This window comes from Oncorhynchus clarkii, chromosome 21, assembly GCF_045791955.1.
Source record: "Oncorhynchus clarkii lewisi isolate Uvic-CL-2024 chromosome 21, UVic_Ocla_1.0, whole genome shotgun sequence".
Classification (NCBI taxonomy): domain Eukaryota; kingdom Metazoa; phylum Chordata; class Actinopteri; order Salmoniformes; family Salmonidae; genus Oncorhynchus; species Oncorhynchus clarkii.
Genome location: NC_092167.1, coordinates 31,135,496 through 31,154,315, shown reverse-complemented (window position 1 = coordinate 31,154,315; position 18,820 = coordinate 31,135,496). Strand labels below are relative to the sequence as shown.

The 18,820-nt window shown below is 41.1% G+C and overlaps 2 protein-coding genes across 3 annotated transcripts; one reads left to right on the top strand and one right to left on the bottom strand.

Moving 5' to 3' along the window:
- Window positions 1-289: 289 nt before the first annotated feature.
- LOC139378901 (signaling lymphocytic activation molecule-like) lies at window positions 290-11,112 on the top strand. Of its 2 annotated transcripts, none has more exons than XM_071121493.1 (7): window positions 290-325; window positions 5,292-5,597; window positions 5,717-5,986; window positions 7,010-7,117; window positions 7,343-7,401; window positions 7,485-7,562; window positions 7,692-10,635. In XM_071121493.1, exons 3-7 carry the CDS (start codon window positions 5,731-5,733, stop codon window positions 7,764-7,766), a joined length of 576 nt encoding a protein of 191 aa, XP_070977594.1. In that variant the 5' UTR covers window positions 290-325; window positions 5,292-5,597; window positions 5,717-5,730; the 3' UTR covers window positions 7,767-10,635. The 2 variants fall into 2 exon arrangements, with proteins under 2 accessions (XP_070977594.1, XP_070977593.1); XM_071121492.1 differs by lacking the exon at window positions 290-325 and adding an exon at window positions 4,099-4,258 and having other exon boundaries at window positions 7,692-11,112.
- Window positions 10,317-18,789, bottom strand: LOC139378900 (SLAM family member 5-like). Its single transcript, XM_071121491.1, has 4 exons — window positions 18,513-18,789; window positions 15,912-16,226; window positions 14,262-14,534; window positions 10,317-13,531 (listed from the first exon to the last, which is right to left on the bottom strand). The coding sequence occupies exons 1-4, from the start codon at window positions 18,550-18,552 to the stop codon at window positions 13,395-13,397; spliced, it is 765 nt and encodes a 254-aa protein (XP_070977592.1). The 5' UTR covers window positions 18,553-18,789; the 3' UTR covers window positions 10,317-13,394.
- Between the last annotated feature and the right edge of the window lie 31 nt (window positions 18,790-18,820).

Sequence of the window (18,820 nt, the reverse complement as noted above, 5' to 3'; positions counted from 1 at the left end):
TGAAAATGTAAACATGACCAGGTATGGTCAATATTGACTTCACTTTTTACACAAATAGGTTATTATTCACATACTATAGTTTTCTCTTCCTCCCATAGAAAGACCAAAGTGTTGATGTGTTCATTCCTTTCACAGTAAGAGGAAGTTGTGTAGAAATTAAAATGACAATAGATGCTATTTTAAGCATCTGTACCTTTCTAATTTTGTCAAAGCCCCATTCGTGTCACAGACCGCAGGAACTGTAAGGGTCCGGAGGACACGCTGGTGTCGACAGTCACTTACCAGCGGCTCAGAATGGAGCACACTTCACTTTATGTGCTACTCTGTGAGTATGATTAATGTATTTATCTGTATTTTAAATATTGCTAGCTAACTATTTCCTTCATTGGAAGAGAAAATGTTTCAACCGTAGAATATGAAGTATGTCACATATGCGGCAACAGATGACAATGTTGTTTGGTCACACTATGTTTACCGACTACAGAGATATGGAGATGTTGGTCAATGCAGCTTTTACTTCTTCTATAGTATGAGCCTGAGAGACAGGAATCCATTTTTTATTTACCTTTTATTTAACTAGGCAAGTCAGTTGCAAACAAATTCTCATTTAGAATGACGGCCTACCCGGACCAAACCATAACCCGGACGACGCTGGGCCAATTGTGTCGCCCTATGGGACTCCCAATAACGGCCTGTTGTGATACAGACTGGAATTGAACCAGGGTCTGTAGTGACGCCTCTAACACTGAGATGCAGTGCCTTATACCACTGAGTCTATATAGTGTCATTTTATACTATATACAGACAGGTTAAAAATTATTGGCATCCTTGATTAAAGTACCATTAATAAATTGACAAAATAAAAATATTGTCTGTGAGTATAACAGAACTGATATTGCATGCGAAAGCCTGAGAAAAATCCAATCAGGAAGGGACTCTTATTTAGAAAGCTCTGGGTTCCTATGCGTCCCTATTAAGCAGTGAATGAGATATCAACCAGATTCCTTTTTCTATGGCTTCCCTAATGTGTCTAGTGTCACAATACATAGTTTCAGGCTTTTATTTTGAAAAATTAGCCTGAACGTCAACATTGCGTCAGTGGTCAGCTGGAGTCTCTCAGAGTGTTTTGTGCGTAAGAGACAAATGCGGCCATTGTTTCTCTCTTTCCTACTAAGAAGCCACCTGTCCCGGTTGATATATTATCGAATAGATATTTGAAAAACACCTTGAGGATTGAATATAAACAACGTTTGCTATGTTTCTGTCGATATTATGGAGCAAATTTTGAATATTTTTCGGCGTTGTCATGACCGCAATTTCCGGTCGAATTCTCAGCCAAACGTGAAGAACTAACGGAGTTATTTCGGCTACAAAAATAATATTTGTGGAAAAAAAAAAAAAAAAAATCTAACTGGGAGTCTTGTGAGTGAAAACATCCGAAGCTCATCAAAGGTAAACGATTTAATTTGATTGCTTTTCTGATTTTCGTGACCAGGTTGCCTGCTGCTAGCTAGGCATAATGCTATGCTAGGCTATCGATAAACTTACACAAATGCTTGTCTTGCTTTGGCTGTAAAGCATATTTTCAAAATCTGACATGACAGGGTGATTAACAAAAGGCTAAGCTGTGTTTCAATATATTTCACTTGTGATTTCATGAATATGAATATTTTCTAGTTATATTTTTGTCCGTTGCGTTATGCTAATTAGTGTCAGTTGATGACAACGCTCCCGGATCCGGGATGGGTAGTTACAAGAGGTCTGATGGCCTTTTTTCAGTCTCTCGGTCCCAGCTTTGATGCACCTGTACTGACCTCGCCATCTGGATGGTATCGGGGTGAACAGGCAGTGGCTCGGGCAGTTGTTGTCCTTGATAATCTTTTTGGCCTTCCTGTGACATCGGGTGCTGTAGGTGTCCTGGAGGGCAGGAACTTTGCCCCCGGTGATCTGTTGTGCAGACCGCACCACCGTCTCGAGAGCCCTGCGGTTGTGGGCGGTGCAGTTACCGTACCAGGCGGTGATACAGCCCGACAGGATGTTCTTAATTGTGCATCTGTAAAAGTTTGTTAGGGTTTCAGGTGACAAGCAAAATTTCTTCCACCTCCTGAGGTTGAAGAGGCGCTGTTGGGCCTTCTTCACCACATTGCCTGTGTGGGTGGACCATTTCAGTTTGTCAGTGATGTGTACGCCGAGTAACTTAAAACGTTCCACCTTCTCCACTGCTGTCCCGTCAATGTGGATAGAGAGGTGCTCCCTCTGCTGTTTCCTGAAGTCCACGATCATCTCCTTTGTTTTGTTGACGTTGAGAGGTTGTTTTCCTGACACCACACTCCGAGTGCCTTCACCTCCTCCGAGTGCCCTCACCTCCTCCCAAACTGCAGACAGTGAGATCAATGATGAATCAAAACTATAGTTTCATTTTGGGGTAAGGTACAATACCATACAGTGTTTCAGAGGCACGACTCTCAACCTTCGCCTCTCCCGAGTCCGTACGGGAGTGATGGGACCAAACTGTAACTAGGGTGGAGGGATGGAAGGGTGGAGGGATGGAGAGGTGGAGGAATGGAGAGATGGAGGAATGGAGAGATTTAGGGATGGAAGAATGGAGGGATGGAGGGACACATCTTCAGAGGAGGAGCAGAAGGAACCCGGGAACATGGATTATGCACGCTCAACGCGCACGCACAAACACACCAACACACTCACGCACAAACACACACACACACACAAAACACACACACAAGCACAAACACACACACACACAATAGCACCTTGTACATGAAGGATTTTTTTTCATATTTTATTTACCAACAGATATATTATACTTTAGCATGGTTTAATTGTGTTTCACTGTAACAGATTTTTTAATTATAAGGTGTAATGATGATGGATCTTATCTGCAGCTACAGTAATTGTGTCTGCTTTGTATTGTGTATTGAGTTTTGTTGTAAATTCATTCAAATGTATTATCTTTGATTTATGATGTCTGTCATTCAGATGATAGAATTACATATGTGTACATGAATTTCCAAAATATTACAAGTATTATTCACGTTTTCTTCTAATGGCCTATACGTTTACATTATCTTTGCATTGTGCTTTTTAAAAAAAGCTATATTTTATCCACCAGATGGCAAGAGTGCTTTCATACAGTACATGGATATTGTCATCGTCAACTTTTCCAGAAAACCTAATTTGGTCAAACCTCCTTTCAGCCTAGTAGAGATCTTATGCTCCACAATGTGTGATTTAAAGGGGCAATCTGCTATTTCTACATCAAATTTTGGACTTAATTACATCTACCCATTGAATCTTGAAGAATATAACATAAATGCCCCATTAGCAAAGTTAAAATGCCATACCCCATCAGCTGAAGACCCGTTGATATTTTCAGAATGATTTTTTGGGGAAGGGTGTGCCTGAAAATAAAAGTTATTCTCAATTTTATGATGTTATATACTCTGCAGGAGTTCCTTTTTAAAATTGAAATGTGGACATGCACATCTATGATGGCAAAGCGGTCTTCCAAGTAAGCAAAGGTTAGACTCATGAGCCAAGGTGTGGTATTTACACAGAAACAATATTGAATATTTCCATTACTGTGTTGAATTCCAAGTAGAAGAGGGGCCTTTGTCAGTAACCAGGGAACCACTACTTTCCGAGAAAGTTAGCAGGTGTTTCATTTCCCTCAGCCACACTGACCTATGAGCATGCAGAAGAAGTCATGCAAACACTTCTGCAGGTATATGAAGCCAAGCTGAAAACACACACACACTGTTATGATATTTTTGCTCTCTCTCACTCGCTCTCTCTAAACCCCCCTCTCGTCCTCTTTCTGTATCCCTCCTTTTGACTTTCTGCAACTTTGATTGGTCAGCTCCTAAAATAACACAGCTACCGGTATGTATCGGAGTAATACCATGACCATTAACCACACAACCAGCAGCAGCTAGGAAACACATGCTGCAAAACCACCACCATCAGACTGATCAACACAGTGCCAAACCCCAAATAGTGCCAAAGCCCACGCCTCATACGGGAATTATTTTTTTTAAACAGCAGCCCTCCTCAAAAGGAGGTCTCTAGTCTTTCTTCTCTGTGTGTTTTGGTTAGTCAACTGCTAGCTACCAGTGACAGTGATAGATAAGTACATACAGCCAGAGGAAGCAGTCAAGCCTTAAAGAGATGTTTGGTTGTCCCTTCTCCTCCTTCTCAAAACAGGGAATACTACTTATCCTACTCTCTAACCTCCACTATGGTAAGTTTTGTAAAAAAAATTTTTTTTTTGTCTTGTTCATGCTTTGTATCTATTGCATGGGCTTTCTTGTATTATAAAGTTAGTAAAACCGTTCTCTAACTTCCTTGTTGGTCTTTGCAACGGTGTGTGTTGACTGTAGATTGCCTAGTAATCAGTGATTGGTTGGGTATTTAGGATCTTTTGCTTTATTACTGTGTGATAACACCTACATAATACCTATATTTAGCAACATATCATGATGAAGTGATTCAGCAGTTTAGAATGAGTGCCGATGGTGTGGCTGGGTCGGCAGCTGTTGCAGTGCTTCTAGAACGCAACAAATCTTACGATGTGAAACGCATGTCATTCATTAAATGTAAGGCAATACGGGACTGTATCAAATGATTGTTTTTATTACATAATAAGATACACCGCAGGACTAGGATAACTGCAGGTATGCCCTAAATATCCCCCCTCTTGGAGTTGTTACTTTATTTTGTCTTAATTCATGACAGATGATTTTTTGTGTAAGGGTTTATAATTTGTTACTTCAGACCGACATGTATTTATAATGTTGCCCATGCAGTACATGACACATTTCTGGTGAATAATTAAACATTAAACACAGTGTGGTTTGTACTTGTGAGCTGAGGAGGGGTTATCAGATTCACCCTCACTTCTCTTTTCCTGTCATCTCATCCTGTTCTACTGAATGTGTGGGAGGAGTGGACTTTAATGAAGTTAAAAAGGACCCACACACTCAGATACGTAAATATATAAAGTGAAAATATGCAAAGTACCACGTAAAGCATAAATGAAACCTGGAAATGCGATATATAAATCCAATCCATTATAATCTATTATTGATTCGGTAGAACTTTGCATTGCAATTCATGTAGGCACACTGTAATAAGTATTACAGTGTAACAATGAGTAATTACAACACTTGCTATACAGTACGTACATGAATAATTATACAGTAGTAAGTGCACTGTAATATAAAGAGTAACTTTTGATTGGTGTCAGAATGCTAATGTACATGTTTGTGTTTAAGGTGTGGGTGTTTCTTCATACTCGTCGTTCCACAAGACAGTAGGGGACTCCGTGGAGATCCCTGCAGGCTTAGAGGGGCAAAATGTCACCACAATGCAGTGGAAGTACAGAGGAAAGGATATTGTAGAATTCAACTCAGAAGTTGTATATTCATGAGGATCCCAGTTTGATGGGAGACTAGAGTTGAATGTCATTAACTTCAGTTTAACAATTAGGAAACTGACACTGCAAGACTCAGGGGAATTTCTTGTTACTGCTGAAACAGACAATCAGATTCCCACTAAGGCTGTCACTCTTCAGGTTCACGGTAGGCAGCTATCAGCATTTTTACATAGTTTGTTTCCTTTTCTATGACTATAGTGTTAATGAAATCTTCCATCCATTGTCTTGCACTCTGGTATCATCTCGTTGACGTCTCTCTCTCAGAGCCTATATCGAAGATGGTGATCCAGACAGACATCAAGCTATTGGGCAACCACTCCTGTACGGTACGGCTGGTGTGCAACGTGTCCTGCTACCCCAACATTATCTACACGTGGGAGAGAGACAATGAGATCTACGGTGACGCCCAGCAGATTCACTTCTCTCTCTCACCAGCAGAGGGAGACATCAATGTAAAGTGCAACGCCTCCAACCTAGTCAGTTGGAAAACTGCCTCTACGACAGTAAAGTGTAGTAATGACACAACCACCCCAGGTACCTAGATATCATAATAATCCCTTCTATACACTTTTCAGTGTTCTTATAGGCTTATGTTGTCAAGTAGAATATGTCATACTTTTGATTACATTTACATCATTTAGCAGACACATTTATCCGGCTCGGGGGTTCAAATGGTGTGTGAAAAACGCTGACTCAGATACCACTCCAGAATCCCCCATAAGTGTTCAATTGGGATGAGACCTGGTGACTGAGACACACACACACACACCCTTTAAACCCCCTATAATCCATTGAGACCCCTCTTTCAAAGTCATTGACATCTCTTCTTCTAGTCATGGTAGACAAAATAATGGACAACTGGGCTTTTTTTTAAACCCCTTTTCCTCCCCAATTTCGTGGTATCCAATTGGTAGTTTCAGTCTTGTCCCATCGCTGCAACTCCCGTACAGACTCAGGAGAGCCAAAGGTCGAGAGCCGTGCGTCCTCCGAAACACAACCCAGGCAAGCTGCACTGCTTCTTGACACAATGCCCGCTTAACACGGAAGCTAGCCACACTAATGTGTCGGAGGAAACACCGTACAGTTGGCGACGGTGTCAGTGTGCATTGCGCCCGGCCCACCACAGGAGTCGCTAGAGTGCAATGGGACAAGAACATCCCTGCCGGCCAAACCCTCCCCTAACCAGGACGATGCTGGGCCAATTGTGCGCCGTCCAATGGGTCTCCCGGTCGCGGCCTGCTTCGACAAAGCCTGGACCCGAATCAGGATCTCTGGTGGCACAGCTAGCACTGCAATGCAGTGCCTTAGACCACTGCGCCACTCGGGAGGCCCGCAACTGGGCATTTTTATTCATGACCCCAAGCATGACGGGATGTTAATTGCTTAATTAACTCAGGAACCACAACTGTGTGGAAGCACCTGGTTTCATTTTACTTTGTATCTGTCATTTACTCAAGGGTTTCCTTTATTTTGGCAGTAACCTGTATAAGACATAGAGCCCTGTAGTCGTTATCATACTGTATAGTCTAATCATGTGTGGTGTACAATATGTGACAGGACAGGCATGGTATTCCATCTACCACGGAGTATCAGTAGGAGGCGCTGTGGTGCTGATCCTCACTGTAGCTGTGGCAGTGTGCTACTGCAGGAAACACCGTAACAAAGGTATGTACAGCTTAGGGCCCTCAGCTGTACTTAAAGTGACATTTCAGGTGGTTCTAGAATCATTCTTCAGCTGATATGATTTTGTTTTCAATTTGGGGATTTACAAAAAATTGGTAAAAGAGTGAAACCCGTTATGAGTGTTGTTTATTTATTCCTGGGTATGTTTGTTGATATCCTGTTTGAAATGTTTCTGATTGGTTGATATTTTGTTCATATTAAACACAGCAGATCTAACTGACAACACAATATATGCTGATGTTATGGACAACACAAGAAGTAGAGATGTAAGTATACAATGCCTTATTATGTATCTGAATGTGTTAAAGTTGTATGTACTGTATTGTAATGGGCTGTATTTTGATTCCAGACAAGATCAAACAGTCATCTAAACCCAGTATCCATCTATGAAACTGTCAATGATCTGGTTATCCCAAGATTGAACAAGGTAAGATATAAATGGTCATAATGGTAAAATGTATGTGGTTGAATGGAAGACTATGTAGTCTACTTTGAGAATAGTCACTACCTTTCTTGATGTTGAAACAGTTTCTTCTTGATTATCTGTCACATGCAGCCGCAGACTCTGTATGACAAGATCACGTTTGGACGCCGGGAAGCCCACCCTTCTCCTTTCCAGGAAGTATTGTGAGCTGAACAGGATGTGGTCACAGGCTGCGCCTTCCATAGATATAGAACCCTCTGCATCCTCTGCATCTTACACATGTACATTCTGAAGATAGGCCTAGATGTTACTGTTTAATTTCACGCTCTACACTATTTGTTTACTTTTTCATGATTGTAATCTTCCCCCTTTGTTGATCTCATATATACATTGTATATATTTACAAGTATGTGGACACCTATTCAAATTTGTGGATTCAGCTATTTCAGCCAATCTCCACAGACAAACATTGGCAGTAGAATGGCAGCACTGAAGAGCTCAGTGACTTTAATCATGGCACCGTCATGTTTTGTGGCTGTTTTTCATGGTTCCCGCTAGGCCCCTAAGTTTCAGTGAAGGGAAATCTTAACACTACAGAATACAATGACATGCTAGACGATTCTATACTTTCAACTTTGTGGCAACAGTTTGGGGAAGGCCCTTTCCTGTTTGATGATTAACAATGCCCCCATGCACAAAGTGAGGTCCATACAGAAATGGTTTGTCGAGATCAGTATGGAAGAACTTGACTGGCCTACACAGAGCCCTGACCTCAACCCCATCGGACACCTTTGTGAAGAATTGGAACGCAGACTTCGAGCCAGGCCTAATTGCCCAACATCAGTGCCCAACCTCCCTAATGCTCTTGTGGCTGAATGGAAGCATGTCACTGCAGCAATGTTCCAACATCTATTGGAAAGCCTTCCCAGAAAAGTGGAGGTTGTTATAGCAGCAAAGGGGGGACCAACTCCATGTTAATGCCCAGAATTTTGGAATGAGTTGTTCGATGAGCAGGTGTCCACATACTTCTGGTCATGATGTATTGATTCTGAAGATTTGAATGATTGGCAATGGTGTGGTTGGGTCAGCAGCTGTTGCAGTGTTTCTAGAATGCAAAAGATCTTACGACCATGAGCTAAACTCAACAAAAACAGAAATGTCCTCTCACTGTCAACTGCGTTTATTTTCAGCAAACTTAACATGTGTAGATATTTGTATGAACATAACAAGATTCAACAACTGAGGCATAAACTGAACAAGTTCCACAGATATGTGACTAACAGAAACTGAATAATGTGTCCCTGAACAAAGGGGGGTCAAAATCAAAAGTAACAGTCAGTATCTGGTGTGGCCACCAGCTGCATTAAGTACTGCAGTGCATCTCCTCCTCATGGACTGCACCAGATTTGTCAGTTCTTGCTGTGAGATGTTACCCCACTCTTCCACCAAGGCACCTGCAAGTTCCCAGACAGTTCTGGGGGGAATGGTCCTAACCCTCACCCTCCGATCCAACAGGTCCCAGACGTGCTCGGGATTGAGATCAGGGCTCTTCGCTGGCCATGGCAGAACACTGACACTCCTGTCTTGCAGGAAATCACGCACAGAACAAGCAGTATGGCTGGTGGCATTGTAATGCTGGAGGGTCATGTCAGGATGAGCCTACAGGAAGGGTACCACATGAGGGAGGAGGATGCCTTCCCTGTAACGCACAGCGTTGAGATGGCCTGCGATGACAACAAAAACAGTCCGATGATGCTGTGACACACCGCCCCAGGCCATGACAGCCCCTCCACCTCCAAATCGATCCCGCTCCAGAGTACAGGCCTCGGTGTAAAGCTCACGATAAACACGAATCCGACCATCACCCCTGGTGAGACAAAACCGTGACTCGTCAGTGAAGAGCACTTTCTGCCAGTCCTGTCTGGTCCGCCGACGGTGGGTTTGTGCCCATAGGCGACGTTGTTGCCAGTGATGTCTGGTGAGGACCTGCCTTACAACAGGCCTACAAGCCCTCAGTCCAGCCTCTCTCAGCCTATTGCGGACAGTCTGAGCACTGATGTTGGGATTGTGCATTCCTGGTGTAACTCGAGCAGTTGTTGCCATCCTGTACCTGTCCCGGAGGTGTGATGTTTGGATGTACAGATCCTGTTCAGGTGTTGTTACACATGGTCTGCCACTGCGAGGATGATCAGCTGTCCGTCCTCTCTCCCTGTAGCTCTGTCTTAGGCGTCTCACAGTAAGAACATTGCAATTTATTGCCCTGGCCACAACTGCAGTCCTCATGCCTCCTTGCAGCATGCCTAAGGCACGTTCACGCAGATGAGCAGGGACCATGGGCATCTTTCTTTTGGTGTTTTTCAGAGTCAGTAGAAAGGCATCTTTAGTGTCCTAAGTTTTCAAAACTGCCCTTAATTGCCTATCGTCTGTAAGCTGTTAGGGTCTTAACGACCGTTCCACAGGTGCATGTTCATTAATTGTTTATTGAACAAGCATGGGAAACAGTGTTTAAACCATTTACAATGAAGATCTGTGAAGTTATTTGGATTTTTACGAATTATCTTTTGAAGACAGGCTCCTGAAAAGGGGACGATACTTTTTTTGCTGATGCATGTCATTCATTAAATTTAAGGTGATATGGGAATGTATAAAATGATTGTTTCTATTACATAATAAGATACAGTACACTGTAGGATAACTGCAGTTAAGCCCTTGTTACAGTCATCGTTGCATGAAGACGTGGACCAAAGCACAGCGTGGTAAGTGTTCATGATTTATTAATAGAACTGAACACTGAATAACAAAAACGAGAACGAAACAGTTCTGTCTGGTGCAGACACAAAAACAGAAAACTACCCACAAAACACAGGTGGGAAAAGGCTACCTAAGTATGGTTCTCAATCAGCGACAACGATAGACAGCTGGCTCTGATTGAGAACCACACCCGGCCAAACACACAGAAATAGGAAACATAGAACACACAACATAGAATGCCCACCCCAACTCACGCCCTGACCAAACCAAAATAGAGGCATAAAAAGGATCTCTAAGGTCAGGGCGTGACAGCCCTAAATACCACACTTTAAATACCACAATTTAAATACCACACTTTAAATAGCACACTTTAAATACCACACTTCACTGAACTGTAACTGTATTTTGTTTTAATTTATGACAGTTGTTTTGGTTTAAGGGTTTATAATAGATTACTTCTGACTGACATGTAAAGAAGTAAAATCGGACCCACCTGCTTAGATACGTAAAAAGTGCAAATATGTGAAGTGCCACGTACAGTATAAATCAAACTCTGAAATGTGCTATATAAATCCAATCAATTATTATCTATTATTGATTAGGTAAGACTTTGCATTGCAGTGTATTATTGTGAAATTATTTATGTAAGACACACTGCAACAAGTATTACAGTGTAACAATGAGTAATTACAACACTTGCCACACCGTACTTACATGAATAATAACACAGTAGTAAGTGCACTGTAATATAAAGTGTCAACATTGATTGGTGTCAGAATGCCGATGTACATTTTTATGTTTCCGTTGTGGCTGTTTCTTCATACCGGTCATTCCACAAGACAGTAGGGGACTCTGTGGAGATCCCTGCAGGCTTAGAGGGGCAAAATGTCACCATAAAGCAGTGGAAGTATAGAGGAAAGGATATTTCAAGTTGTATATTCACCTGTATCCCAGTTTGAGGGGAGACAAGAGATGAATGCCAATGAATGCTTCAGTTTAAAAATGAGGAAACTGACTTTGCAAGACAATAACTACAAAATACCATTTCTAAAACACCACTACGGTAGTCTAGTTTGGAAATGGGCCACCTTTCATGATGCTGAAATGGTTTATTTTTGGTTGTCTGACACATTTTGCTGCAGACTGTGTATGATAAGATCACATTTGGACACTCCTCTTCTCCCTACCAGGAAGTACTGTAAGTTGAACAGGAAGTTCTCTAGGCTGAACAGGATGTGGTCATAGGCTGGGCTTCCATAGATATACTGTAGAACCGTCTGCAGGTTTTTGGTTTTCCCTTTCAATTAAGACCTAAACAACCAGGTGAGGGGAGTTCCTTAATGTACATTTTGTATATTGGCGTAGAAGAGAAGTCTAGCGGTTAAAAGTGTTGAGCCAGTAACCTTTGGCCTGAATGCCAAGTGTCACATCTGGAGGAAACCTTGCACCTCCCTATGGTGAAGCATGGTGGTAGCAGCATCATGCTGTGGGGATGTTTTTCAGCGGCAGGACTGGGAGACTAGTCAGGATCAAGGGAAAGATGAACAGACCAAAGTACCGAAAGATCCTTTATGAAAACCTGCCCCAGAGCGCTCAGGACCTCAGACTGGGGCGAAGGTTCACCTTCCAACAGGACAATGACCGGAAGCACACAGACAAGACAACGCAGGAGTGGCTTTGGGACAAGTCTCTGAATGTCCTTGAGTGGCCCAGCCAGAGCCCGGACTTGAACCCGATCAAACATCTCTGGAGAGACATGAAAATAGCTGTACAGCGATGCTCCCCATCCAACCTGACAGAGCTTGAGAGGATCTACAGAGAAAAATGGGAGAAACTCCCCAAATACAGGTGTGCCAAACTCCCCAAATACAGGTGGGCCAAGCTTGTAGCGTCATACGCAAGAGGATTCAAGGCTGTAATCGTGGCCAAATGTGCTTCAACAAAGTATTGAGTAAAAGGTCTGTGTTTCGATTGATGAGGATTTTAGAATAAGGCTGTAACGTAACAAGATGTGGAAAAAGTTAAGGGGTCTGAATACTTCCTGAATGCACTGTACATGTGACAACGAGCCAGTAGGATCTCGCTAGCTCGTGCTTTGCTCACCTTCTTGCTTTTCTGCCCACTATGCTTAATTTGCTCCCACTGTAAATGGCACAGATTAACTATATTGGGTTAGTTATAAATATATTTAGTCTGGTGTAAGCAAGACTATATTGGAATGGCAGCAATCCTAATACCTTTAATTGTTGATTACCAAAAAATATAAATAATAATTCAGCTTTATTTGAACAGGGAGTCATGCTAAGACCAAGGTCTATTTTAAAGATGAACCCTGTATACACATCAATATACAGTTCATAAGCACATCAATATACAAAAAGCTAAACAGTCATAGAAAACAAATACATTCTTCAGTATAAAGGTCCTCAATTAGCCTTTTGAATTGCCCTAGAGGCCCCAATTCACCCAACTTTAGAAAGCCTTGGAGATCTTTCCACAAGTAAAGTTCAAGATAACTCAAATCAGATTTACCTAACTCATTGGAGATCGAAAGGATCTCCAGAGTTAGCCATCCCTGAGACCGGGTTTGGTATCTCACCACCTTTGTGGAGAGGGAGAACACGGGCCGCCTTCCAAACCCTGGGGATAACATCCAAGATAATTGTCAGTTAAAAAACCTGTGTCAATTACTCCGCAGAAAGCTGCAGCAAGAAAGGACCAAGCAAATCAGCTGCAGCAAGAAAGGACCAAGCAAATCAGCTGCAGCAAGAAAGGACCAAGCAAATCAGCTGCAGCAAGAAAGGACCAAGCAAATCAGCTGCAGCAAGAAAGGACCAAGCAAATCAGCTGCAGCAAGAAAGGACCAAGCAAATCAGCTGCAGCAAGAAAGGACCAAGCAAATCAGCTGCAGCAAGAAAGGACCAAGCAAATCAGCTGCAGCAAGAAAGGACCAAGCAAATCAGCTGCAGCAAGAAAGGACCAAGCAAATCAGCTGCAGCAAGAAAGGACCAAGCAAATCAGCTGCTGCGGATTTCATTTTTTACATCAATTTTAAGCAAGGCATCATGTACATGAAAACAAAGTTTACAAAGTTGGTACGGGGAATATTTTTAACTCAACTCTAAAACAAATATATGTTAAAACACATCCAAACACAATTCCTAAGAGCAACATTAGAAAAACTATTCCAGGGAAGCGGGTCTCTCCCACCATGTCGGGCTCTGAGGAGACAGGGAGAGAATAGAAATACAGTCAGGTCCAAAAATATTTGGAAAGTGACAATTTTGTTGTTGTAAAGTAGTCAAAAGATTAGTATTTGGACCCATATTCCTAGCATGCAATGACTACATCAAGCTTTTTCAGTGTAAACTTACACGACTTAAACCGGATATGAAGTCGGTAGAAAAGATAACGGGGCAAAATGTTTTTAAATAACATCATCTTTGAGAACTATCACCAAAATAAGAAAAATCTGAAAATCTGAAATTCCAAAAATGTCATGGCATGGGGCACCCATTGATTTTGTTTTAATGTTTAAGTCACTCAGATAGCATTAGGACACGGCGTAAGCCATGGAAAAATGTGTATAATTGCAGGAAATTAGCTATAAAATGGAAAACATTTGTATATGCGGCCATGAGGAGAGCCTCTAAAACTGTGCCATTGACCACACCCACTACTTTTTTCTTTTTTTTTTTACAATAAAAGTGACTCCAAAATGATACAATACATTATTTACCATTCATTTCTATTGGGCACAAAATAATCTGAAACAACCAAAATGTGTCATTGTCCAAATACCTCACTGTAAGACAAATACTGTTCTCAAACACAACAGCAAGCTTGACCAGCGTAAGAACTCCCTGCCCATAGAATGATGAAATCACCACTGTTTTTCTGGTCAGATCATGTGTTCCCGGGAAAGAATCCTGGCCCTAGAAGTGACCGTACCTTGGCATCTCTCCGTCACAACCCTGGAGACTTTAGAGAGCCCATTGCTGGCAGTACAGGTGAAGGTGGCATTTCTGTTGGGGCTGTAAGACGTCCAGACGACAGAGACGTTGGTGTTGGGATTCCCCTTCCAGAAGGCATCCTCAAACGCAGCCTCTGGTTCCCAGGAGAGGTGGGTGTCCTTCACTGAAGAGGAGCACTGAAGAGCCATCACACAATGGCTGTGCTTCAACATGCTGAAGACCTTACGGACGCTGGGCTTGATGAGACGCTCTGGACATTTGAACGGAAATACAGGAAGCTCTCGTGAATAGAAAACACATTTTCCAGAAACAAAACTGGGAATACAATATGAAAACCATAGAGCTGTTCCACCAAATGAGTACATTTTGCATCCCTTTGATATTTTAATTAGAAATTGAGCTTAAATATTCAGTTTTAAAAGCCTGTTATAAGAATAAGACCTCATAGAAAATACAATAAATCTGTGAGAAAGTCCCTCTTGTCCGCACCTACTGTGATTTCTAGATAGATCTCAACATAATTAACCCCAACCCCAAAAGTGTTCACCATCATTGTAAAGCCCTAGTTATTTTGTTGCTTTAACAAATTAATTTCTGAAGATTATTATTTATTTCATATGATTAGTGATTCATCTTATCACATGAAACACCTGTCCCTCATGTTAAGGTCAACCCTGTTACGTGAACTGGACTCTTGTTTTAATATTGTGAAACTATTCATATTTTTTTCAAAAGAAACATTGAACATCTAATATTGAAATCATAATGTAAAAGCAGGCGAGCTGGTTCTACTCTTTATTGGCCTTTTTCTGGTGTTTTGTGGTGGAAAACTGAGTGAGTCGAGCATAACACGTATACCCTGTTACCCATAGATAGACAGACTAGAAATGTTTAACAATACATTTTTGGGGGGCTGAAGCTTGCATTCAATTGCCATTTTGGGACCCTTGGGTTCTGGGCTCACTTGATATTTTAATTAGAAATTGAGCTTAAATATTCAGTTTTAAAAGCCTGTTATAAGAATAAGACCTCATAGAAAATACAATAAATCTGTGAGAAAGTCCCTCTTGTCCGCACCTACTGTGATTTCTAGATAGATCTCAACATAATTAACCCCAACCCCAAAAGTGTTCACCATCATTGTAAAGCCCTAGTTATTTTGTTGCTTTAACAAATTAATTTCTGAAGATTATTATTTATTTCATATGATTAGTGATTCATCTTATCACATGAAACACCTGTCCCTCATGTTAAGGTCAACCCTGTTACGTGAACTGGACTCTTGTTTTAATATTGTGAAACTATTCATATTTTTTTCAAAAGAAACATTGAACATCTAATATTGAAATCATAATGTAAAAGCAGGCGAGCTGGTTCTACTCTTTATTGGCCTTTTTCTGGTGTTTTGTGGTGGAAAACTGAGTGAGTCGAGCATAACACGTATACCCTGTTACCCATAGATAGACAGACTAGAAATGTTTAACAATACATTTTTGGGGGGCTGAAGCTTGCATTCAATTGCCATTTTGGGACCCTTGGGTTCTGGGCTCACTTGCCCTGGCAAATCTGATGGAAATCCTAGAGTGCACCTTTAATATAGGTACACTGTTGTGATTGAGAGCCTTACCTCTCACAGTGAGCTGGACAGATACGCTATGCTGCTCTCCCTTATAGTCTTTAAGGAGAACAGAGTAAACCAGGGCATCCCCTATCCTCACATCTCTTATCTCTAAGTCCCCGGACGAGATGTTGAGTCTTAGACGACCCTGAAACTGCAAGAAACGGTCTGTTTTGAGAATGTGTGGTTCTTTCCTGTACGTTGCAATCCAGGTGTTGTTGCTGAATATATACCACTCTATCTTGCTCAAGATCCAGGATGAGTTGGCTCCAGAAGACAAGGTGACCGAATCTCCCAGGTAACCAGTGGTATCTCCCATCACCACTGAAACATAATGGAATGGAATGATTGTCCTGATGGTGATGGTATCATGTATAGTAATATACACATAATTAGATAGAACAGAATTCAAATATGTATCCTTATGGTAATAACAGAGATCATCATCATTATCATCATCAATTGCTTCAATATTCTGAGAGTATAAACATAAATTATTATTCAGTTTAAATAAATAACTGGTTTTGTGATAACTGTCATTTTAACGAGATAGTATATAATTTAGGACAATTTAGAATTTGCTTTCTGTTTTCTATTTCGGTCATGGGTCAAGACGTAGGCAATACGTATCAATGGAGGTTTGAAATCTTAACCTTAAACAAATTGTATCAAAAGTGGTCAAATTAGCCTAAACTACTTCATACGAGATGTGATATGGACTGATGAAAGGTTACATATACCTTGATCTTCGGTACACCATTAGAGTTCAAAAAGCTCATCGATAAAGGTGACATCATAGCAAGTGCCTTTATCAGGGTTTGGGGTCAGTCCCATTTTATTCAGATGATTTAATTCAAGAATGGAAAATGTACATACAGTTGAAGTCAGATGTTTACATACACCTTAGCCAAATATATTTAAACTCAGTTTTTCACAATTTCTGACATTTAATCCTAGTAAAAGTTCCCTGTTTTAGGTCAGTTAGGATCACCACTTTATTTTAAGAACGTGAAATGTCAGAATAATATTAGAGAGACTAATTTATTTCAGCTTTTATTTCTTTCATCACATTCCCAGTGGGTCAGAAGTTTACATACACTCAATTCGTTTTTGGTAGCATTGCCTTTAAATTGTTTAACTTGGGTCAAACGTTTCAGGTAGCCTTCCACAAGATTCCCACAATAAGTGGGGTGAATTTTGGCCCATTCATCCTGACAGAGCTGGTGTAACTGAGTCAGGTTTGTAGGCCTCTTTCCTCGCACACACTTTTTCAGTTCTGCCTACAAACGTTCAATAGGATTGAGGTCAGGGCTTTGTGATGGCCACTCCAATACCTTGACTTTGTTGTCCTTAGGCCATTATGCCACATCTTTGGAAATATGGTTGGGGTCATTGTCCATTTGGAAGACCCATTTGCGACCAAGCTTTAACTTCCTGACTGATGTCTTGAGATGTTGCTTCAATATATCCACATAATTTTACTCCCTCATGATGCCATCTATTTTGTGAAGTGCACCAGTCCCTCCTGCAGCAAAGCACCCCCACCACATGATGCTGCCACCCCTGTGCTTCAGTTGGGATGTTGTTCTTCGGCTTGCAAGCCTCCCCCTTTTTCTTCCAAACATAACAATGGTCATGATGGCCAAACAGTTCTATTTTTGTTTCATCAGACTAGAGGACATTTCTCCAAAAAGTATGATCTTTGTCCCCATGTGCAGTTGCAAACCATCGTCTGGCTTTTTGATGGCGGTTTTGGAGCAGTGGCTTCTTTCATGCTGAGCGGCCTTTCAGGTTATGTCGATATAGGACTCGTTTTACTATGGATACAGACACTTTTGTACCTGTTTCCTGCAGCATCTTCACAAGGTCCTTTGCTGTTGTTCTGGGATTGATTTGCACTTTTTGCACCAAAGTACGTTCATACCTAGGAGAGAGAACGCATCTCCTTCCTGAGCGGTAAGACGGCTGCGTGGTCACATGGTGTTTATACTTGCATACTATTGTTTGTATAGATGAACGTTTGGAAATTGCTCTCAAGGATGAACCATACTTGTGGTCTACAATTTTTTTCTGAGGTCTTGGCGGATTTCTTCTGATTTTCCCATGATGTCAAGCAAAGAAGCACTGACTGAAATGATGTCAATTAGCCTATCAGAAGCTTCTAAAACCATGACATCATTTTCTGGAATTTTCCAAGCTGTTTAAAAGGCACAATCAACTTAGTGTAAGTAAACTTCTGACCCACTGAAACTGTGATAAAGTGAATTATAAGTTAAATAATCTGTCTGTAAACAATTGTTGGAAAAAGGACTTGTGTCATGCACAAAGTAGATGTGCTAACCGACTTGCCAACATTATAGTTTGATAACAAGACATTTTTGGAGAAGTTGAAAAACAAGTTTTTTTTTAACTTCCGACTTCAACTGTGCATTTTCAATGAGGATTTCCTTTAAAGTCTTGTAATGTAATTTCAATTGACTTACTTGATTGAAACAGAATTGACCTCAACCCTGCCTCTCTCATCACTCATTACTTCAAAGTATTAACAATGACAGAGTTTTAGAGAGACCCTCAATGAAATCAAGAACATTTTAAAAGTAAGCAGCCTACCTGGTAAGATTGTAAGAAGAGCGAGAACAACACATGCCATATTGAAATGTGACCTTCAAAATGGATACTGTTCCACCTTCTAGTGACAAGTTGATGCAGAGGCTACATCCTGTCATTTGTGGTTAGGCTTCCGTTTTGTTAACAAACGTGTCAAAAAACAGTTTGTCAAAGTCACAAGTATAAAAGGTTATTCCACACTATTCCTTTGAATTGTACATTCAGCATGAATTTTCTGACAAATCTATTAATCTACAGTATAAATTGTCGTTCCAATACTACTATAAATTTAAATATGAGAGAGAGAGACA